Genomic DNA, 23,169 nt, shown 5'->3' with positions numbered 1-23,169 from the left:
AAAAACAAAACAAAATAAAATAAAAAAAACCAAAACAAAATAAATAAAACAAAATAAAACAAAATAAAAGAAAAAATTAAAATAGAATAGAATAAAATAAAATAAAAATAAATAAAAAGAAAAGGAAAGAAAAGAAAAACAAAATAAAAATAAAACAAAATAAAATCAAATCAATAAAACAAAATAAAACAAAAGAAAAAAATTAAAATAGAATAGAATAAAATAAAAATAAATAAAAAGAAAAGGAAAGAAAACCAAAACAAAATAAAATAAACAAAAAAAATGAAATAAAATAAAATAAATAAAATAAAATAAATAAACCAAAATAAAATAAAATAAAATAAAATAAACCAAAATAAAATAAAATAAAAACCACAAAACCAAATCAAACAACAACAAAAAAGGACAAAACAAACCCGAAGGCGGCAGAAGGCGGCGGCGGTGGCGATCCAGCATCTGGGTTTTGTTTTTTTGGGGGAGAGGAGAGGAGGAAAAGGGGGGGGAGGATTCTGTCAAATCTCAGCGCTGGGGGAGGGCTCGTTCCAGGATGGCCCCCGGAGGTGCTGCGGCAATAAATAGCGGGCTCGGGGCTCAGGGCGCCTCGAAGCCCACGCGGAAGCCGGGCTGGGCCGGCAGCACGGCGCCGTTGTGGCCCTGCGCCGCCGGCACGCTGAAAGCGGGGCTCATCCACGGCGCCGACGGCGAGCTCTGCCTGCGGGCAACGGGACACGATGGCGTGAGCCACGGCACTGCGGGCAACGCGGGGCCGCCGGTCCCGGCCCAGCCCCGAGAGGCGGGCGAGGGGGGCTCGGCGGCAGCCCCGGGCAGTGCCCGGTACACACTGCCCGGTACACACTGCCCGGTACACACTGCCCGGTACCACAGTGCCCCGGTACACACTGCCCGGTACACACTGCCCTCCCGCAGTGCCCGGTACACACTGCCCGGTACACACTGCCCGGCACACACTGCCCGGCACACACTGCCCTCCCGCAGTGCCCGGTACACACTGCCCGGTACACCACTGCCCGGTACACACTGCCCTCCCGCAGTGCCCGGTACACACTGCCCGGTACACACTGCCCGGCACACACTGCCCGGTACACACTGCCCGGTACACACTGCCCTCCCACAGCCCCGGGCAGTGCCCGGTACACACTGCCCGGTACACACTGCCCGGTACACACTGCCCTCCCACAGCCCCGGGCAGTGCCCGGTACACACTGCCCGGTACACACTGCCCGGTACACACTGCCCTCCCGCAGTGCCCGGTACACACTGCCCGGTACACACTGCCCGGTACACACTGCCCTCCCGCAGTGCCCGGTACACACTGCCCGGTACAAACTGCCCGGTACACACTGCCCTCCCGCAGTGCCCGGTACACACTGCCCTCCCGCAGTGCCCGGTACACACTGCCCGGCACACACTGCCCGGTACACACTGCCCTCCCGCAGTGCCCGGTACACACTGCCCGGCACACACTGCCCGGCACACACTGCCCGGTACACACTGCCCTCCCGCACTGCCCGGTACACACTGCCCGGTACAAACTGCCCGGTACACACTGCCCGGCACACACTGCCCGGTACACAGTGCCCGGTACACACTGCCCGGCACACACTGCCCGGTACACACTGCCCTCCCGCAGCCCCGGGCAGTGCCCGGTACACACTGCCCTCCCGCAGCCCGGGCAGTGCCCGGTACAAACTGCCCTCCCTGGTTCAGGACAATTCCCGGTTCCTCGGTGGTTCACCGGTTCTCTGTTGGAACTCCCGCCTCCCCGTTTACCCCAGTGGTTCTTGTTGGATTGTATCCCCCCCCCGGGTGTTTTCCCTTGTTTTCAAATTCCCTATAAACTGAGGACGAGCCTCAGGGGATGATCCCATCACTTCCCATCACTTCCCATCACTTCCCATCCCATCCCATTCCATCCCATCCCATCCCATCCCCATCCCATCCCATCTCGTTCTGCTTCTGGAACTTCTAACAATAAACCCATTAGGAGCCAGACCAGAACAGCCTCTCTTCCTTTGTCTCCGAGCTAACGGGAGCCGATCCCATCGGTTCCTGCCCTGTTCCCTCTGTAAGAACCCAGCGAGCCAGCCCAGCCAGCAGCACCTTCCTGACCCCAAAATCGCTTCAGCGACCCGCAGAACGCAGCTGGACTCTCTCTGACCTGGGGCACGCCACAGCTCGTGCATTGAGCACCAGAATTAGAGGGCAAACCAATCCTTTAAGAATTCCGAAACAAACCCTACAGCTCAGCAGGGACGGGGTTCAGGCAGGATCGGGGCGCTCCGGGGCTGTTGTGACCCACCTGAGCTGGGACGGCCCCGCTGCGGGATGGCTCCGCTGAGGTGCAAAAATCACTTCCCAGGAGGGATAAAAATTGGGATAAAAAGGGCTCTGGACTCACCCAAATCCCTGCTGGTTCCAGGCCTGGCCGTAGACGCCGTAGGTGGGCACCTGCCAGCCGTTGGGCACGTACTGGCCCAGCTGGGCGCCGCCGTACCACTGTCCCCACTGCCCGTAGGCCGGCGGGTAGCTCAGCTGGCTCTGGGGACAGGGAATGACGGAATTAGGGAATTCTCACCCCCTGCTAGACAGACCTGGTGGCTCCAGCCTGGCCATGGATGTTTGCAGCTGCTCAGGGAATCCCATCCCTGCCCAATATCCTGTCGATCCCCGTCCCGTGCCACGCTGATCCCCATTTTCTCTGGGCCGAGCCCCTTTCCCAGCTCCCTCAGGAATTCCACATCTCTGGATGCTCTCCAACCCCATAACCCACCCCTGGACACTCTCCAACCCCATAACCAATCCCTGGACAATCTCCAACCCCCCATAACCCATCCCTGGACACTCTCCAACCCCATAACCCATCCCTGGACACTCTCCAACCCCATAACCCACCCCTGGACACTCTCCAACCCCATAACCAATCCCTGGACAATCTCCAACCCCCCATAACCCACCCCTGGATGCTCTCCAACCCCATAACCAATCCCTGGACAATCTCCAACCCCATAACCCAGCCCTGGATGCTCTCCAACCCCATCACCCACCCCTGGACAATCTCCAACCCCATCACCCACCCCTGGACAATCTCCAACCCCAGAACCCATCCCTGGATGCTCTCCAACCCCATCACCCACCCCTGGACAATCTCCAACCCCAGAACCCATCCCTGGATGCTCTCCAACCCCATAACCCACCCCTGGACAATCTCCAACCCCATAACCCATCCCTGGACACTCCCCAACCCCATAACCCACCCCTGGACAATCTCCAACCCCATAACCCATCCCTGGACACTCCCCAACCCCATAACCCACCCCTGGACACTCTCCAACCCCATAACCAATCCCTGGACAATCTCCAACCCCCCATAACCCACCCCTGGATGCTCTCCAACCCCATAACCCACCCCTGGACAATCTCCAACCCCATAACCCATCCCTGGACACTCCCCAACCCCATAACCCACCCCTGGACAATCTCCAACCCCAGAACCCATCCCTGGATGCTCTCCAACCCCATCACCCACCCCTGGACAATCTCCAACCCCAGAACCCATCCCTGGATGCTCTCCAACCCCATAACCCACCCCTGGACAATCTCCAACCCCATAACCCATCCCTGGACACTCCCCAACCCCATAACCCACCCCTGGACAATCTCCAACCCCATAACCCATCCCTGGACACTCCCCAACCCCATAACCCACCCCTGGACAATCTCCAACCACATAACCCAGCCCTGGATGCTCTCCAACCCCATAACCCACCCCTAGGATGCTCTCCAACCCCATAACCCACCCCTGGACAATCTCCAACCCCATAACCCAGCCCTGGACACTCCCCAACCCCATAACCCACCCCATATCCCCCTTTTCTCCAGGCCCAGCCCCTTTCCCAGCTCACTGCCACTCCCCATCCCTGACCAGGCTGAGGAGCGAGCAGGGCACCCCTGACCTGCTGGACGGGGCTGACCATGTCGGGCGTCTCCTTGCCCCAGTAGCACTTCACCACGTGGCCCTCGATGGTGGTGCCGTTGACAGAGACGATGGCGTGGGCAGCGCTCTCGTGGGCACTGAACCTGGCGGGGCGCAGGATCGGGATTTGAGCAGGAAGGACTCAGCTGGGAACAACCCCAGAGAGGATTGGGGTGGGTCAGAGGCAGAGGTGTCCCCGTGCCCCACAGCAGGTGCAGGATCGGGATTTGAGCGGGAATGACTCCACCAGGAACAACCCCAGAGAGGATTGGGGTGGGTCAGAGCTGGAGGTGTCCCCGTGCCCCACAGTGGGTGCAGGATCGGGATTTGAGCGGGAAGGACTCGGGAAGCACACCGGGAACAACCCCAGAGAGGATTGGGGTGGGTCAGAGGCAGGCTGGGCACCAGAGGTGTCCCCGTGCCCCACAGCGGGTGCAGGATCGGGATTTGAGTGGGAATGACTCCACCAGGAACAACCCCAGAGAGGATTGGGGTGGGTCAGAGGCAGAGGTGTCCCCGTGCCCCACAGCGGGTGCAGGGCAGGATTTGAGTGGGAATGACTCCACCAGGAACAACCCCAGAGAGGACTGGGGTGGGTCAGAGCTGGAGGTGTCCCCGTGCCCCACAGTGGGTGCAGGGCAGGATTTGAGTGGGAATGACTCCACCAGGAACAACCCCAGAGAGGATTGGGGTGGGTCAGAGCTGGAGGTGTCCCCGTGCCCCACAGCGGGTGCAGGATCGGGATTTGAGCAGGAAGCACACCAGGAACAACCCCAGAGAGGATTGGGGTGGGTCAGAGGCAGGCTGGGTGCCAGAGGTGTCCCTGTGCCCCACAGCGGGCACAGGGCACGAGGCCCCGGTGGCTTCTCCGCGCTGCGAAACTCCCCAAGGCAAGCGGCGAGGTCAGCAAGGAGAGTGGGCAAGGTGGGGACGTTTTACTGGATGGGGGGGGTTGTTATTGATTTGTTACTGATTTGTTACTGATTTGTTACTGATTTGTTATTGATTTGTTATTGAGTTTTTACTCAGTGGGAAGGATTTAGTTAATTTAGTGATTTTTGACTCAATTTTTAATTTTTTAATTGGTTTTTTACTGATTTTTTACTGAGTGGGAATGGTTAGTCAATTTATTCATTTTTTTACTCAATTTGTAATTTTTTAATTGATTTTTTACTAAGTGGGAATGATTGGTCAATTTATTGATTTTTTTACTCAATTTTTACTCAGTGGGAAAGATTAGTCAATTTATTGATTTTTTTACTTTTTTTTTTTTTATTTTTTAATTGAGGAAGAAGAAATCCTCTAATCTGGGAGGCTTCAGTGGCTCCTCTGTGCTGATGGAGATCCTAAATCACACAGGGCCCTGCTCCAAGCGGTTTCTGGGGTTTTCCCCACTTGTTAAGGCCATAAACTCCTCCTCAGACCACAGGAAGGAAAAACCCTCTGATCTGGGAGGCTTCAGTGACTCCTCCATGCTGATGGAGATCCTAAATCACAAAGGGTCCTGCTCCAAGCGGTTTCTGTGATCTCCCCCACTTGTTAAGGCCATAAACTCCTCCTCAGAGCAGAAACCCTCTAATCTGGGAGGTTTCAGTGACTCCTCCGTGCTGACGGAGATCCTAAATCACACAGGGCCCTGCTCCAAGGGGGTTTCTGGGTTCCCCCACTTGTTAAGGCCATAAACTCCTCCTCAGAGCAGAAATCCTCTAAACTGGGAGGCTTCACTGACTCCTCTGTGGTGTTCCAAGGGGTTTCTGGGATTTTCCCCCACTTGTTAAGGCCATAAACTCCTCCTCAGAGCAGAAACCCTCTCATCTGGGGGGCTTCAGTGACTCCTCCGTGCTGATGGAGATCCTACATCACACAGGGCCCTGCTCCAAGGGATTTCTGGGGTTTCCCCCACTTGTTACAACCACAAACCCTCCTCAGACCACAGGAAGGAAAACCCCTTGAACTCCAGGACGCTCCCACCCTCGCAAAGCTCCCCTCCCTCCCCAAATCCCGCCGCACCTGACGAAGGAGTAGCCTTTATCCGGGAACACTCGGATCTCCATGATTTGCCCGAAGGGGGAGAAGGTCTGGCGCATCAGCTGCTCTGGAGCAGGAAGGACAGAGAGAGCGGCGTGAGGCAGCCGTGGTGGCACGGGGACAGCGGGCACGGGGACAGCGGGCACGGGGGCAGCGGGCACGGGGGCGAGGCCACACGTACCTGTGAGGCCCGAGGTGACCCCCCCGCAGTACACGGTGCAGTTGCTGGGGCTGGACTGAGTGACCACCTCGTCGTAGGACAATTGTTTGGTGTTCGCTGGAAGAGATTGCACGGGGATTTTTTAAGGGGTGGGATGGGAATTGGGGAGGAGTTTTAGTCCTGACTGGCACAGGACTTGGAGCACAACCCACAAACACCTGCTGGGGTCATGGAGGATCTCTACAGGGAGAGCTCAGAGCCCCTTGTAGGGCCTGAAGGGGCTCCAGGAGAGCTGGAGAGGGACTGGGGACAGGGGAGGGAGGGACAGGACACAGGGAACGGCTTCCCAGTGGGAAAGGGGAGATTGAAATGGGATCTTGGGAAGGAATGAGGGTGGGGAGGGGCTGGGCTGGAATTGCCAGAGCAGCTGGGGCTGCCCCTGGATCCCTGGGAGTGCCCAAGGCCAGGCTGGAGCACCCTGGATCAATGGAAGGTGTTGCTGCCCATGGCAGGGGTGGCACTGGGTGGGCTCTGAGGCCCTTCCCACCCCAAGGACAGCGGGATCCCCTGCCCCAGGAGCTGGCAGGGCACAGGGTGGGCACCTACTCTCATAGGTGCTCTTGGGAGCCGGAGGTTTCCTCGTGGCCCAGTTGGTCCGGATCTGCCGCCCCCCGAGCCACTGCCCCCCCATCTGCTGGATGGCGTTCTCGGCGTCCTGGCACGAGAGGGAGACAAAAACCCCACTGCTGGCACCGGGTCCTTTGGGACAGAGCCACGGGAACGACAGCACTGCCCTCCTGAGGGACCCATCCCTGCAAACGTCCCTGGCCAGGCTGGATGGGGATTGGACGTGTCCCTGCCCACGGCTGGGGTGGCGCTGGATGGGATTTAATGTCCTTTCAGCCCAAATCGTTGTGGCATTCTGTCATGGGTTAGCAAGCATAGTCCTGGAAGTGATGTCCTTGCCAAGGAGTGCTTACAGCTTCCTCTGTGACCTGACAGGACCTAGCAGTGGCCAGTTTGAATATGGACAATTCGTTGAGCCACTTAAAGCTGTGACCACCTCTGTGATGCACACTTAAGAACAGAAGCCCTGAGGCAGAGGCTCTGTCTCGTTTCTGGTGTTGGGACAGGTGGCTGCGGGCCCTGTGCGGGGGCCAGTGGGCCATGACCATCCTGGAGCCAGCGGCCCTGTTCCACCCGCGTAACCCCCCGGAGCAGCTTGGCTCTCCCCCCTCTCCACTGTGATAAGCCACATTCCAGCTGCAAGGCCGAGGTGAGACTGACCCTTTTATTGCTGTGAAGAGCTGAAAACCTGAGGGAAGAGAGAGAGGAGATGCTTAAAGCTGAAATTCTGTTGTGAAGCTGTGATATATCAGAGTACCCGTTGTAATTCCATGAAGATACGGGGGGTGGAGTGTTCAACTCGCAAGCAAAAGCACCTGCGCTGAGATAGGCAGATGCTGACGCAGCTGTAATTTCATGAGAAGTTTGGACAGGGAGAGATGGACCTGATGAGGACTTTGGCTCCAAATGGGAAAGGAGAAAACCTCAGCTCCTAGAGATGGACCTGATGAGGACTTTGGCTCCAAATGGGAAAGGAGAAACCCTCAGCTCCTAGAGATGCTCCCAGAGATAGTCCTAGAGATGAAGATGAGGAAGACCCTTTGCTCCCAGGGAAGGAGAAGGGCCTCTGTTCTTAGAGATGAAATGCTCCCAGAGATGGGTGAAGAGAACTTTTATTTCTGAATGGCTCAACCTTAAAATTGTACCCCAAAAAAACCTTCAAGGGTGGACCCTCGAAAGCAGTTGTGGGAAAAGCTGCAAGTCGAGGGAAGGGACTCACATGCGAGCAGAGAGACTCCTCCTCTTCCTAAATGGACTGAACAGTATTTGGAAGTGGGCGGCTGGCTCGTTGTGATAATGTTTTCATAGCACGAGCAAGAAGAGACTTCTCTTTCTAAATGGACTGAACAAGGTTTTTATGGAAGTGGTAAACAGACTGAACATCTCAAGGGTTGTCTTTTTGCATTGTCAGTGGGAGAAGGGAGGAAGGTGGGGGAGGAGGAGAGCTCTGAAGGTGTGGTAGAATTTTTTTTTCTTCTTTTAGGTCTGTTAATAAACTTCTTTCTATTATTTCAAGCTTGGTGCCTGCTTTGCGTTTCTCCTAATTGTTATCTCACAGAAGATAAACAGTAATGAGTATTTTGGACCAAACCATGACATGAAATTGGTGTTTCTGCCTGGTTACAAACCCAACCTGCTACAGATTCTGTGACTTCTGTGGATTTAGGAACAGAGAGAGAAGCTTGCCCTTGTCACAGGCAGGGAAACCACAGTGAAAATCAGCTGGGGAAGCTCGAGAGCGTGACAGAAACTCAGCTGCTCATCGGAGAGGGAAATGAAGGGATCTTCTCTTTTAATGGGGAAGGAAACAGAAGGAAATGAAGGAGGAAATGAAGGAGGAAATGAAGGAGGAAATGAAGGAGGAAATGAAGGAGGAAATGAAGGGATCTTTCCCATTTACTGGAGAGGGAAATGAAGGGATCTTCCCTTTTAATGGGGAAAGAAACAGAAGGAAATGAAGGAAATGAAGAAGGAAATGAAGGGATTTTTCCCATCTATTGATGAAGGAAATGAAGGGATTTTCCCACTGATTAAGGAAATGAAGGGATTTTTCCCATTTATTGGAGAGGGAAATGAAGGGATTTTTCCCATTGATTAAGGAAATGAAGGGATTTTTCTCATTTATTGGAGAGGGAAATGAAGGGATCTTCCCTTTTAATGGGGAAAGAAACAGAAGGAAATGAAGGAAATGAAGAAGGAAATGAAGGGATTTTTCCCATTGATTAAGGAAATGAAGGGATTTTTCTCATTTATTGGAGAGGGAAATGAAGGGATTTTTCCCATTTATAGATGAAGGAAATGAAAGAACTTTACCCATTTTTTGAGGAAGGAATGAAGGCATTTTACCATTTATTAATAAGGGAAATGAAGGGATTTTACCCATTTATTGAAGAGAGAAATTAAGGGATTCTACCCACTTTTTGATCAGGGAAATGAAGGAATTTTACTCATTTTTTTGAGGAAGGAATGAAGGGCTCTTACCCATTTATTGGAGAAGGAAATGAAAGGATTTTACTCATTTTTTGAAGAGAAAATGAAGGGATTTGACCCATTTTTTGGAGAGGGAAATGAAAGGATTTTACCCATTTATTTAAGAAGGAAATGAAAGGATTTGACCCATTTTTTGGAGAGGGAAACAAAGGGCTCTCACCCATTTTTTGAGGGAGGAGATGAAGGGTTATTAGCCATTTACTGAAGAAGGAAATTAAGGGATCTCACCCATTTTTTGAAGAAGGAAATGAAGGGATCTCTCCCATTTTTTTGAGGAAGGAATGAAGGACTCTTACCCATTTATTGGAGAAGGAAATGAAGGGATTTTACCCATTTATTGAAGGGAAATGAAGGAATTTTACCCATTTATTGATGAAGGAAATGAAAGGATTTCCCCCATGTTTTTGGAGAGAGAAATGAAGGGATTTGACCCATTTATTGGAGAGGGAAATGAAAGGATTTTACCCATTTATTTAAGAAGGAAATGAAGGGATTTTATCCACTTTTTGGAGGGAAATGAAGGGATTTTACCCATTTTTTGGAGAGAGAAATGAAGGGATTTGACCCATTTTTTGGAAAAGGAAATGAAAGGATTTTACCCATTTATTGAAGGGAAATGAAGGAATTTTACCCATTTATTGATGAAGGAAATGAAAGGGTTTCCCCCATGTTTTTGGAGAGAGAAATGAAGGGATTTGACCCATTTTTTGGAAAAGGAAATGAAAGGATTTTACCCATTTATTTAAGAAGGAAATGAAGGGATTTTATCCACTTTTTGGAGGGAAATGAAGGGATTTTACCCATTTTTTGGAGAGAGAAATGAAGGGATTTGACCCATTTTTTTGGAAAAGGAAATGAAAGGATTTTACCCATTTATTGAAGGGAATGAAGGAATTTTACCCATTTATTGATGAAGGAAATGAAAGGGTTTCCCCCATGTTTTTGGAGAGAGAAATGAAGGGATTTGACCCATTTTTTGGAAAAGGAAATGAAAGGATTTTACCCATTTATTTAAGAAGGAAATGAAGGGATTTTACCCACTTTTTGGAGGGAAATGAAGGGATTTTACCCATTTTTTGGAGAGAGAAATGAAGGGATTTGACCCATTTTTTGGAAAAGGAAATGAAAGGATTTTACCCATTTATTGAAGGGAAATGAAGGAATTTTACCCATTTATTGATGAAGGAAATGAAAGGATTTCCCCCATGTTTTTGGAGAGAGAAATGAAGGGATTTGACCCATTTATTGGAGAGGGAAATGAAAGGATTTTACCCATTTATTTAAGAAGGAAATGAAGGGATTTTACCCACTTTTTGGAGGGAAATGAAGGGATTTTACCCATTTATTTAAGAAGGAAATGAAGGGATTTTACCCATTTTTTGGAGAGGGAAATGAAAGGATTTTACCCATTTATTGGAGAGGGAAATGAAAGGATTTGACCCATTTTTTGGAGAGAGAAATGAAGGGATTTGACCCATTTTTTGGAGAAGGAAATGAAGGGCTCTTACCCATTTATTGAAGAAGGAGACGAAGCCGTAGCCCTTGGACTTGCCCGTGGCCATGTCCTTGACCACCCGTGCATCCCTAAAAAGCACAAACGGGAGCCAGCTCAGCCCCCCCAGCCCGGCTGGGGCAGGCTCAGCTCCACCTCTTCCCCTGCACTGCTCCCTGCACCAGCACCACACTCAAAGCAAAAAAGGCTCCTTGTCTACACACAGCTCGGCTAAAGGAGCAAAATTAAACGTAAAACATGCAAATCAAAGAGCTTCTCTAACAAATGGCTGCGTTTTACAGCTGGCTCCTGCTCCAGACACTGTCACAGGCTGGGAAAGACACAAAGCGTGGTCAAAGCAGCTGTTTCAAATCACTTCAGGAGCTTGGCTGGCTCTCTGGAACCATGCAATTTTTTTAAAGTCTTAATTTATTTGCCAACACATTCTACCTGCTCATTCCAAAGATTGAATAGAAAATAAAAATTAAAATTAAAAAATAATAAAAAAAAAATAGGAATTAAAAGGCATACATCGCCTGTTAACTGAATTCTTTAATTCTCGGGTCAATTCGTTACCCCCTTTTTGGGCTGTGGGCAGCTGTAAATTTTGAGAGATTGATATTTCAGAAATTATTGAGGAAAAGAAAACATATTTCAACTCTTCAAACCACACATCATCGGCACAACAGCAATCAAACGGGAGTGATTGGAACTACGAGGTGTAGGAAGAAAAAGGGCCGGGGGGGAAAAGGGATAAAATGGATAAAATGAAATAAAACTACAACGTTTGTCCACTGTGAAGCTTGTGGTTAGCCATGGAATTCTGTCCATTCTTCAGGGACACTCTGCAAAATAACCAGAGCCCCGTTATTTAGGATTGAGGTAGGAGAGATCCCAGCTCCAGAGCCAAAGCCACCGGTGGCACACGGCGCTGCCCGGGCAATCCGGGCACAAAGGCAGCCTTGGGGGGACGTGTCCTCAGCCCCAGGCCACCCTCTGCTCCCCTCCCCACAGGGAAAGAAACAGAAACAGCAAAAAAAAAAACCCAACCCAAACCCAGTCAGGAAATGATGGAAGTGAAATGAGAGGGGGCAGAGAAACCAGCAGAGCACGGGCACAGCGCTGAGCCACGGCGGGCACAGAGTTCGTTAAGGCTCGGAGGTTTGAAGCCTAATTAAGAGTAATTCTGGCACCCACAGAGGCAGATGCCTGAGGAAAACCCCTCTCCAAAGCAGCAGGGATATTTGTTCTCGGTTACATCCCTCTTCCTCTTGAACTTTCCTAGAATTCAGGTCCAAAGTCCCAAATTGCCTGGAAAAGCCACTCAGGGGGGCTGAGCTGGGCTTGCTTGAGAGGGAAGAGGGGAAAAACTCCCCTCTACTCACCCTCAACTGAAAATTTGGGAATAAAGACTCGAGAACAAGTGAAAACATGAGCAGAGTGAGCACAAAGGGAGGGAGAGGGTGTTTGACAGGGATTCAAACCAGCCAGAGGCCAAGAATCACCCCAACTGCTCTCTGTGCTCGTCATGCCTCGAGGTCATCAGTAAAAATCAGTTTAGCACCAGTAAAGATTCAAAGGAATCAATCAGGAAACAGTCAATTAGCAGCACATTTCCAGAGGTGAGACACAGCTGGAGAAGTCACTTCATTCCACCCCGTGGTTTTCCAGGTGGAATTTAAATAAGGAGAAAATCTGGGTCCTTTGGGGTTTGGAACGGGAGTTCAAAAGGGAGAATTCTGCTTTTTGGGGGAAAAAACTTAATTTTCAGGTTGGATGGTGAGTCTGAGCCAGTGTGAGCTTCGTTCCCTTCCCGTCAGCACCGGGCAGGGACAGCTCTTGTAGGGGGAAAAAACTCTTCCAGGGAAGATGGGACAAAGGGCCTGGCCCCAGCTGTGGGGTCGGGAGGGAATTTGGGGGTTCTGGGGGACTTTTGAGCAAGGTGCTCACTGCCACAGGGATGGGAAACTCTCACACCAACACCCTGCCTGCTCCTGCCGCCCTCCTGCACCCTTCCAGCTGTGCCAGCCCCTCAGCCCTTCATCCAGCCACATCTGGCCACAGGTTGGACCCCGTGGAGCCTCATCCCTTCTATTCAGCCACATCTGGCCACAGGTTGGAATCCCTGGAGCCCCATCCTTTCCCTCCAGAGGATGAACCCCCTGGAGCCCCATCCTTTCTATTCAGCCACATCTGGCCAGAGGATGAACACCCTGGAGCCTCATTCCTTCTATTCAGCCACATCTGGCCACAGGTTGGACTCTCTGGAGCCCCATCTCTTCTATTCAGCCACATCTGGCCAGAGGTTGGAATCCCTGGAGCCTCAGCCCTTCCATCCAGAGGATGGACAGACTCCCTGGAGCCCCATCCCTTCTATTCAGCCACATCTGGCCACAGGTTGGAATCCCTGGAGCCTCAGCCCTTCCATCCAGAGGATGAACCCCTTGGAGCCCCATCCCTTCTATTCAGCCACATCTGGCCAGAGGATGAACACCCTGGAGCCTCATCCTTTCTATTCAGCCACATCTGGCCACAGGTTGGACTCTCTGGAGCCCCATCCTTTCTATTCAGCCACATCTGGCCAGAGGTTGGAATCCCTGGAGCCTCACCCCTTCCCTCCAGAGGATGAACCCCCTGGAGCCCTCCCTCTGCACTCCCTGGCGCCCCTGAGCTGCCCTCAGGGGACGTCTGAAGCAAAAAAATCCCATGTACAGAACTTTTTAAACCTTCTAATAAAAGCAAATCAAGCTGGCACGAAAAGAGGAATAAACTGCAACTCTTGAGGGAGGGGTGGGGAGAAAAAATATAAAGCAACAAAAACCAAACTTACTTCAATTAAATGCTTCACTACCCAACACTCCAAAGCACTCTACGTTCTTACATCCAATGTCCAGTACAGACAACACTACAAGGAAAATTAATGGTTTACGTTTGGGGGCTGGAATGGAGGCGCTGCTCCTCGCTCTGCTGCAGCCTGGCTGGGACAGGCTGGCTGGGACAGGCTGGCACCAGCGTGGGACACGCTGGGACCGTCCCAGCTCCCTGACCCAAAGGGTTTGGACAAAGCTGTGGGGCCTCAGGACAAGGTGATGCTGCCCCAACGTGCTCCAAAAAAAATGCTCGTTTTTGAGGGAAATGGGAATTAACTCCATCAAAAATGCTGGCTGTGGGTGGCTGGCAGCAAAAATCCGGAGTGCCAAGGGACTCTCGGGGCAGGGAATGCACAGCCCAGGTGCAGGACCTGCATTTTCCAGCTTGGCCAAACGAGGCAAAGAGGACAAAGCCAAAGCAAGCTGGATGCAACTTTCCTGGGAAAGCAGAAGAGAGGGGGATAAAGGATGTGGCTGTGGGAGCGTGTCCCTGCAGTGCCACGGTGACCCTCACTCCAACACAAAGCTGCCTCCACTCAGGAGCTGATCTGCCCTAAAAAAGGACTTACGAGATTCTTCCAAAGGGAGCGAAGGCTGCTTTGATGTCTTCAGTTGTGATTTCGGGGCTGAGGTCTCCGACAAAGACGTGGAAATGGTCTTTGGGGGAAGAAGAGAAAGGAGGATTCAGTGGTTGAAGTGAAGAAATGAAGTGTTTTACTCTGAGCAGAGCAAAGAAACTCTCCTACAAAGCCCTTTATTAAAACTCCAGCTGCTATTCAAAATACATTGTTAAAAAGCACAAAAATACCTATTAGACACCACAAAAACCCATCCTGGATGCTACAGGAAGAGCAGAGTTCGCTGTGGAACAGAATTCCTGCTGTTCCTGACAGCCCCTGCGCTTGGCAGTGCCACAAGCCCGTGATTTGAAGGACACACATTTGGATCTCGAATTTTACAATCTGCTTTTAAGGCCTTCCAGCATTTACTGCACAAATCTGAGATTATTTACACTTGGTGCACCCAGTCCCCAGGAAAATCTCTCTGTCTCCCTGGGCCAGCATTAAGCTGTGATGTGGAATCCTGCAATGGTGGGGTGGGAAGGGATTTAAACCCATCCAGTGCCACCCCTGCCATGGGCAGGGACACCTCCCACTGTCCCAGGGTGCTCCAGCCTGGCCTGGGACACTGCCAGGGATGGGGCAGCTGCAGTGAGCCAGGACTGAAGGTGTCAGGATGGAAAGAGGGATCCCTTCCTGATGAAAACAGGCACAAAAGGCCTGAATCCGAGGAGTTTTCCATCCCAGTCCTACAGTGTGTGGCACAGATTGAGCTGTGCCACAGCAGGCACCAACCTCTCCACTCTGCTCGGGCACTGACAGGGTTTAGCCCCATCAGCCTGAAATCCCAAGATTTTCTGCACAGAAATAGTTGGGAGTGATGGAAGCTGTTTTGGAAGGAGCCTGGATGCTGCCAAGGAGCAGCAGCCCTGCTGGGAGATGCTGAATGTGCCTCAAAAGCACAGAACGAGCCTTTGGGGTTTAAATCACAACTGCCCCGGTACCAAACAGCCACGGATTTGCACCAACCCAAAACTCTGGACACCAAATCCCTTCCTGATGCTACAGGGAAATGAAAGGGAAGTCTTTCCATAAAAAAATAAATGGAAAACAAACCAAAACCCCCCAAACTTAGCTTCAGGGACCACCCTGGAGATCCACCATTTGATGTTGAAGAAGAAACAATTAATTACCTTGCGAACACTGTGCGAACCTGATGGCAAAGATCAGATTTGCCCTGAAGTTTAATTAACACAAACACAATAAATAATTAGGATTCCAATCAAAACCATTCCCACAGAGCTCTGTGTGGTGCATTTCTGTTTAAGAACTTGCACAGCTCGGGGCACAGGTGACATTGAGCCAAGGTTTTAAAAGGTTGAAATTTTAGCTAAGAGAAGAAATTGGCATTAATTAAGACACAAAGTAGAAAAACAAAAGATAAAGTTAATGACTATTAGATGCCTAAGCTAGAGCCAAGTGATGTATTATTTGCCATGATATTTTTAAGTTTTGTTTCTAGAAGGAAACAGAATGAATGAACTCTCATCCAAACAAACTGCAACCAACAGAACCAAGAACAGCACCCGGGGCTCGTAACAATTAATTAAAAGTAGGAGATCTTGGGCTGTGCCAAGAGGTCATGAAGGCAAGGAGGTAAAAAGGTCACGGTGAGGAAGACGTTCCTGACTTCATCCTTCAGGAGCAGTGACCCAATTTGAGAGAGAAACTGAGGTAACGACCTCATTTGCATATAAAGGGAGGTGCCGGGGCCACACAAACCTGGAGTGAGTAACAACCAGAGAACAGAGAACCTGGCACTTGGCTGGCATGTCCCATGCTGCTGCCATGCCACCTGCCAGTGCCTGGATAAACACCCCACTGCCTAACTTTAATTAGAGGGGCTTTTGTCCGTGGATATTGGGATTTAACCAATCAACACTTACTGCTGGTGTCTTTCTTCTGGCTGCTGGGGGTGGTGGCCCAGTTCACTTTGACCTCCTGCAAATGGGAATGACACATCAGGTTTGGTAAATCCCAAAAAGGTCAGACACATCCAGTGCTTAATTCTGGCTTTACAGGGTCCCCCCAGGTGCAAGGCTGGGGTTAAAACTCAAGTTTAAGATGTTTTTCTAGGGAGAGGGTTTGTTCTTAAATTAACAGGGGCTGGGGGGTGTTCACCTGGAGAAGGGAGGGATCCAGAGAGGGCCCAGAACCCCTTGCAGGGCCTAAAGGGGCTCCAGGAGAGCTGGAGAGGAACTGGGGACAAGGCATGGAGGGACAGGACACAGGGAATGGCTTCCAAATGTCTTTGGGGTGAGCACGAAGAGGATGGGGACAGACCCTTATCAGTGGTGCCCAGTGACAGGGTAAGGGGCAAGGACTGAAACATGGGAAGTTCCACCTCAATATGAGGAAAACAAGAAGGAAAATATGAGGGAAAACTTTCCTTTGAGGCCTGGAAGAGGCTGTGGCATCTCCTTCCCTGCAGACACCAAAACCCTGCCTGGACACGACCCTGTGCACCCTGCTCTGGACTTCAGGACAGGATCATCTCCGGAGGTGCCTTCCAACCCCACCCACTCTGGAATTCTGAGATTTTTCTCCAAGTTCCACATCCCCAGCTCCCTCTGAACTCCTCCCAGGACCCTGAACTCCTGCTCCCGACACTCCGAACCTCTCCCGACACTCCGAACCTCTCCCGACACTCCGAACCCCTCCTGACACTCTGAACTCCTCCTCCCGACACTCCGAACTCCTCCTCCCGACACTCTGAACTCCTTCCTCCCGACACTCCGAACTCCTGCTCCCGACACTCCGAACCTCTCCCGACACTCCGAACTCCTCCTCCCGACACTCCGAACTCCTCCTCCCGACACTCCGAACTCCTCCTCCCAGCACTCCGAACTCCTCCTCCCAGCACTCCGAACTCCTGCTCCCGACACTCCGAACTCCTCCTCCCGACACTCCGAACTCCTCCTCCCGGCACTCTGAACTCCTCCTCCCGGCACTCCGAACTCCTCCCGACACTCCGAACTCCTCCCGACACTCCGAACTCCTCCTCCCGACACTCTGAACTCCTCCTCCCGGCACTCTGAACTCCTCCTCCCGACACTCCGAACTCCTCCTCCCGACACTCCGAACTCCTCCCGGCACTCTGAACTCCTCCTCCCGACACTCTGAACTCCTCCTCCCGACACTCCGAACTCCTCCTCCCAGTCAGGTCCCATCAAGATCTCCACCCCAAACGAAGAGTCCCCATCGCTCCCAGCGGGATGTGCCCCTGGAATGCCCGCAGGGCCCCTGGCCCAGCCCGTGTGGCAGCCCAAACTCACCCCGGGCCATGGCAGCTTACCTTACCCATTATCTTCCTGCCGTTCATGGCGGCCAGCGCGGCGGCCGCGTGCCGGTGCTCGTAGAACTCCACGAAGCAGTAGGGATCATTCCCAGCTGTCTGAGACAGGAAACGAGCCCGGGATTAGGGATACAAACCCGGACTCTGGCTGCTCTGCTCTGCCTCTGACTGCTGACACCGCCACAGCCCCGCGTGGACAGGTTTTCTGACTCTACAGGGAGAGTTTTCTTACTCTTACTCTACTACCAATGCTTCCAGAGGTTTCAATTCTGCTTTAGAAAGGTAAAGTTATGGTGAAGAATTTGTAAAACCTCATTTACAACCTCCCCATGATTTAATGAATTCATTGTCCCTCTCCATGTCCACCCATCCTTAAATTTACCACCAGGCATGTGGCAGAAATGATGCCAAAAACACCTGACTGCATCTCCAGATTTATTTAAGGTGGCTGTGTGTTTCCAGAGGAATTCCCAGACCCACAAGCACAGCCTGGAGCCAGCAGCTCCCAGGAACAGGGAAATCAGAGGATTCAGGCTCTTACATCCATGATCATCTTGCAGTTCTTGCAGGGTCCGATCTGGCTGAAGAGCTGGAGGATCAGAGCCTCAGTCACGTCCCGGGAGAGGTTCCCCACGTACCTGAGGGTCAAACACAGGGATGGAGATGGATGTTGGACACGCTGGAACCTGAGGAGGGGCCTGGGATAAGGGATGGAGAGATAGGAAAAGGGGGAATGGCTTCCCAGTGCTGGAGGGCTGGGTGAGATGGGATAATGGGAAGGAATGAGGGTGGGGAGGGGCTGGGCTGGAATTCCCAGAGAAGCTGTGGCTGCCCCTGGATCCCTGGAAGTGCCCAAGGCCAGGTTGGAGCCATCTGGGATAGGGGGAGATGTCCCTGCCCATGGCAGGGCTGGCACTGGGTGGGTTTAATGTCCCTTCCCACCCAAACCATTCCATGATCCCATGACTCCATGAACTCGACCTTCCAAACTGATTTCCCAGTAGAGACTCCAGTTCCCACATCCCTACACCCATTTATTTCCCAGTACAGACTCCAGTTTCCACATCCCTACACCCATTTATTTCCCAGTAGACTCCAGTTCCCACATCCCTACACTCATTTATTTCCCAGTACAGAAACTCCAACTCCCACATCCCTACACCCATTTATTTCCCAGTACAGAAACTCCAACTCCCACATCCCTACACCCATTTATTTCCCAGTACAGACTCCAGTTCCCACATCCCTACACCCATTTATTTCCCAGTACAGAAACTCCAACTCCCATATCCCTACACCCATTTATTTCCCAGTACAGAAACTCCAGTTCCCATATCCCTACACCCATTTCCCAGTACAGACTCCAGTTCCCATATCCCTACACCCATTTCCCAGTACAGACTCCAGTTCCCATATCCCTACACCCATTTCCCAGTACAGACTCCAGTTCCCATATCCCTACACCCATTTATTTCCCAGTACAGAAACTCCAGTTCTCATATCCCTTCCTGAGCACCACTTCCCAGCTGCCCCAGCAGCTCAGGCTGGTGTTTGCCCACGTTCTACACAACATTTGGTCGGTTCCTCCCAAAGCCCTCAGGTTTTGGAAGCACCAGATCTGCCTGGAATAACTGAGGGCCAACGTGCTCAGGGGCACACATTCCCAATTCGGGCACGGATCAGCCTCCTCAAGCACAACCACATCCCAAATCCCCACTCCCACCTGGGATTTTGGCTTCCTTGGCCACGAAGCCCATCCATGACCCACGGGTGGCTGCTGTTGTTGTTGTTGTCGAGCCCAAGTCACGGGATTTTTATAAAAAGCCCAGCGAGAAACCTCAGCCCCTGAGGTGCGGCCGCAGCTTCCCGCAGAGGAACGTCCCACGGGAAACCTCTGCCACGGGAATCCCGGCCAAAACCGCGCCGGAGCACCTGCAGTGCCCCCCGAGCTGCTGCCAGAGGGGAAAAGGGGCTGTCAGGAAACCACCAGCAGCAGATCCAGGCTCTGCTTGCGCTCCTGCTGCTGCCACCAGGCCGGGAAGGTTGGGTCACGCAGGGAATGTGGGAAGGAGACAGAGTTTTGTGGCAGGAAGGGCTCAGACAGGAGCTCTGTGTTCATCGTCTGGACAACTGTTCAGCCAGGAGGCAGGATTGGGTTTTAAAATCTCCAGACAGACTTTGGAGGGCAATGTCTTGCTCTGAGTGAGCGATTCCTGCACTTCTGACAAGTTTCCTTAAAAAAAGGGAGGGATTAGAGCACTTCATTAAAGTAATTAACACCAGGACGTTGTCCCCACAGCAAGTCCAACTGAGAGAGGCAATCAGAGAGGCTGGAAAAGACCTCCAAGATCAGAGTCCAACCTTTGACCCATCACCACCTTGTTAACCAGAGCAGAACTAGCAAGGCCTCTCTTTAACTCCCTCTTTTTTTATATCTTATAATTATTTGGATAACAGCTCAATGGAAGCAGCAGAGGGATGAGCCTCACGTGACCTTCTGGGTCCCAACTAATTAATTTGTGACTGGAAGATTCCCAAACAGCGGAATCAGGGTCCCTGACCTCTGCACTAATGGGATTTCATCCCCACAAACAGGCGTCTCCTGAAGCATTCCTGACCTCAGCAATGGGTTCAGCTGCAGAGAGCAGGTTTTAGGGAATTCCCAACAGCCCCACGGAATCTCTGCATGCCCAGATCTTCCCAAAGGCATTCCCTCAAGGATCCACTGCAGGAATATGTGTGCACACACACAGAGCGTGCCAAGGCGGGTGGGGAACACCCAGAGCTGCAACCCCACTCTGTGCCATGAACTGTTGCCTGACTTTTCCATGGAATTTCAGTGCTGCTCCACGTCCCACGGAGCTGGCACAGGCAGGATCCAGCACACCTGGACCTTGTCCTGGGCCACTCACACACAAATAACCCAGCACCCAAGTGACCCTGCCAGGAAACAACCGAGGAGAGCTCAGCCCTGGCTCTTCCTGCACCTCTCCCACTCCTCTCTTTCCTGCTAATTGGACGAGAATCCAATTAACGAATCAGTTGATGACTTTGCCGATGAAAGGCTATGTTATCCAAGTTTATCTCGAGAAGCCCAACCCAACTGCTGCCAGCACTTGTGCGTGCTTCAGACCACAAATTGATTTAATTTAGGACACGTACGCCACGTGCACCCACACAAACACAAACAACAGGACTCTGTCGCCTCCAAGGCTGCCTCATAACTGCCCTGCAGATCCATAACCTGCTGCTGAAAGTGCCTGTCAAGGAAGGGGACTGCCCACGGGAGAAGGAGCTGCCTCTCCAGGAACTGATTTACACGAGGGAAAACAGCTCCTAACGAACACAGGGCTCTGCACCCCTCTCACTAAACATGGGTGAGGTGGGAAAGGCAAAACCAAGGAGTTCCTTCCAGGAATGTCTGTGATCTGCTCCAGAAAATCTACTAAAGGAAGGAAAGGACAGGGTGCAGAGGGCTTTGGGGGCCACACAACTGAGGGAGCCCCCAAATCCACACCCAGGGGGGTTTTCTGGAGCAGAAATCCTACAGAAATCCCCGTGTGAGCGTGGATTTAAAGACCACCTTTAGCTGCACTTTCTGCCTTCACCTGCTCCTTCTAAACCCGACCTGTGACACCCAGCTGGTGACAGCTCCCTGTGTGAGCCCAGAAAGTCACTGCAGTCAGAGAAATCTGTGCTGTTGCTCAGTCCTCAGCTGTTTTAGGGCTGGACTTGGTGATCCTGGAGGTCTTTTCCAGCCTCACTGGCTCCCTGTCCGTGCCACCAGCCGCACGTGCTCCAGGACAGGGACCTGCTTTCCTTGGCACATGCCGAGGCCACCAGGCCCCCACACGACCCTTGGGATGGGGGGAAAACATCTTCCCAAATAAACACACAAACACACCAGCGGCTCTGTGTTTGCAGAGGCCAGGAATAGCTCCCCAAATGTGGGAAAACAGCGGGATTTGGGTGGCAGAGAGTGGTCACTGCTCAGGACAGCTGGGGTGAGGCACGTCAGGGTCTTGTTGTCCTGTGGTCACTCGGCCAAGTCGCTTCTCAACCCCTGGGGAGGGGCAGCAGTCCAAGGGCACAACATTCCCTCACCTTGGAATGATTCCCTCTCCCTCCTGTCTTTCCTGCTGCACTAGAGAACAAGGCTGCTAGAGGTGGGATGGGAAGACTGGAGCCTGATTTCCCTGATCCAAACACAGGAAAACTACTCCAGATAACACCTGCCTGGGAAAAGGAGGGAAACACAGCCCAGGTGTGCACAGGAGCTGCAGGGAAACAGTCAGGTGTGCACAGGACCAGCACCTTTTGCTAAAATCCAACCTAAACCTCCCCTGACGTGGCTTCGTAATTCATTCCTTGGGAAGCAACAGGTTCAGAAAGTGCTTTGAACACTGGGACAAGCATTGGATCCATGGGCACCAGCAACCACGGAGGTGTTGGGCATGGCAGTGGGGCTCCAGCTGCTTGCCAGCCAGTCGCTCACAAAAACCTGCATGGATCATGCAGAATGACAGGATCATCATCATGGAATGGTTTGGGGTGGAAGGGACTTGGATCATCCAGTTCTATCCCCTGCCATGGGCTGGGATGGATTGGGGAGGAGGGGACACACACCTTCCAGAGCCCCTTTCCTTCCAGATGTGAGCGTGGATGTACCAGGGAGGGGGGGACACCTTCGACACTGCCCTTCCCTCCAGATGTGACCTGGGATGGACTGGGCAGAGTGGCACACACTTCCCAGACCCCCTTTCTATCCAGGACAAGGAGGGACACACCTTCCAGACCACTTTTCCCTCCGGATGTGACCTGGGATGGACTAGTAAGGGGGACACACCTTCCAGACCCCTTTTCCCTCCAAATGTGAGTTGGGATGTACTGGGGAAGGGACACACAGCTTCCACACAGCCCTGTCCCTCCACATGTGAGCTGGAGGCCCAGGGTAACGCCCGGAGCGTAGGGCAGGCCGGCGGTGCCCAGCACTGGGAACGGGGAAAGGGCAGGAATACCGCGGGAGCCGGGCTCCCCCCCGCTGCCGGAGGGGGCCGGCTACCCCTCAGCCCCGGGCGGGGTTCGCTCCCTCAGCACTGCGGGCGGCTGAGGGTCCGCGGCGGAGCCCTGAGGGGCCCGTCCGTGAGGCGACCCCGGGCCGCCCCTCCCCGCGGAGCCGGGAACAATAGGCGGTCTCGCCCCCTCCCCACTCACAGGGTCTTGGGCATTTCATCCTCCATGGCGCCGCCGCCGCCCGCCCCGGCTCTTCCCGCCCGCCGGGGCGGCCCCGTGAGCCCTGGGCAGCCCGGGCAGCCCCGAGCGGCGCCGGCCCCGCCGGCGGACGGTCCCGCGGCGGCTCCTCGCAAGATGGCGGCGGGCGGGCGGGCTGAGGGGCCGGGGGGGGTGGGAGGGGGGGGGAAGGGGGAGGGAGGAGCCGGGGGCGGGAACGCGCGTGCGCGGGGAGAGCGCGGGAACGGCGCGGGAACGGCGCGGGGACGCGCGGCCCGCCCGCCGCGGCCGCTCCGCGCATGCGCGGCCGCTCCGCGATAAAAGTGGTGAAAGTTGATTTAAAATAAAGGCGTTAAACGTGAAG

At 52.7% G+C, this 23,169-nt stretch overlaps 1 protein-coding gene across 7 annotated transcripts; it reads right to left on the bottom strand.

Moving 5' to 3' along the window:
* Positions 1-343: 343 nt before the first annotated feature.
* On the bottom strand, positions 344-22,890 carry TIA1 (TIA1 cytotoxic granule associated RNA binding protein). Of its 7 annotated transcripts, none has more exons than XM_039564448.1 (12): positions 22,791-22,890; positions 18,118-18,214; positions 17,577-17,675; positions 16,168-16,222; positions 14,231-14,318; positions 10,808-10,883; positions 6,789-6,897; positions 6,204-6,299; positions 6,005-6,089; positions 3,975-4,098; positions 2,420-2,559; positions 344-712 (listed from the first exon to the last, which is right to left on the bottom strand). In XM_039564448.1, the coding sequence occupies exons 1-12, from the start codon at positions 22,814-22,816 to the stop codon at positions 592-594; spliced, it is 1,116 nt and encodes a 371-aa protein (XP_039420382.1). In that variant the 5' UTR covers positions 22,817-22,890; the 3' UTR covers positions 344-591. The 7 variants fall into 7 exon arrangements, with proteins under 7 accessions (XP_039420382.1, XP_039420383.1, XP_039420384.1 ...); XM_039564449.1 differs by having other exon boundaries at positions 3,993-4,098; XM_039564450.1 differs by lacking the exon at positions 22,791-22,890 and having other exon boundaries at positions 17,577-17,671; positions 18,118-18,206.
* Positions 22,891-23,169: the final 279 nt, after the last annotated feature.

This window comes from Corvus cornix, chromosome 22, assembly GCF_000738735.6.
Source record: "Corvus cornix cornix isolate S_Up_H32 chromosome 22, ASM73873v5, whole genome shotgun sequence".
Taxonomy (NCBI): domain Eukaryota; kingdom Metazoa; phylum Chordata; class Aves; order Passeriformes; family Corvidae; genus Corvus; species Corvus cornix.
This window is presented reverse-complemented; position numbering and strand designations above follow the sequence as displayed.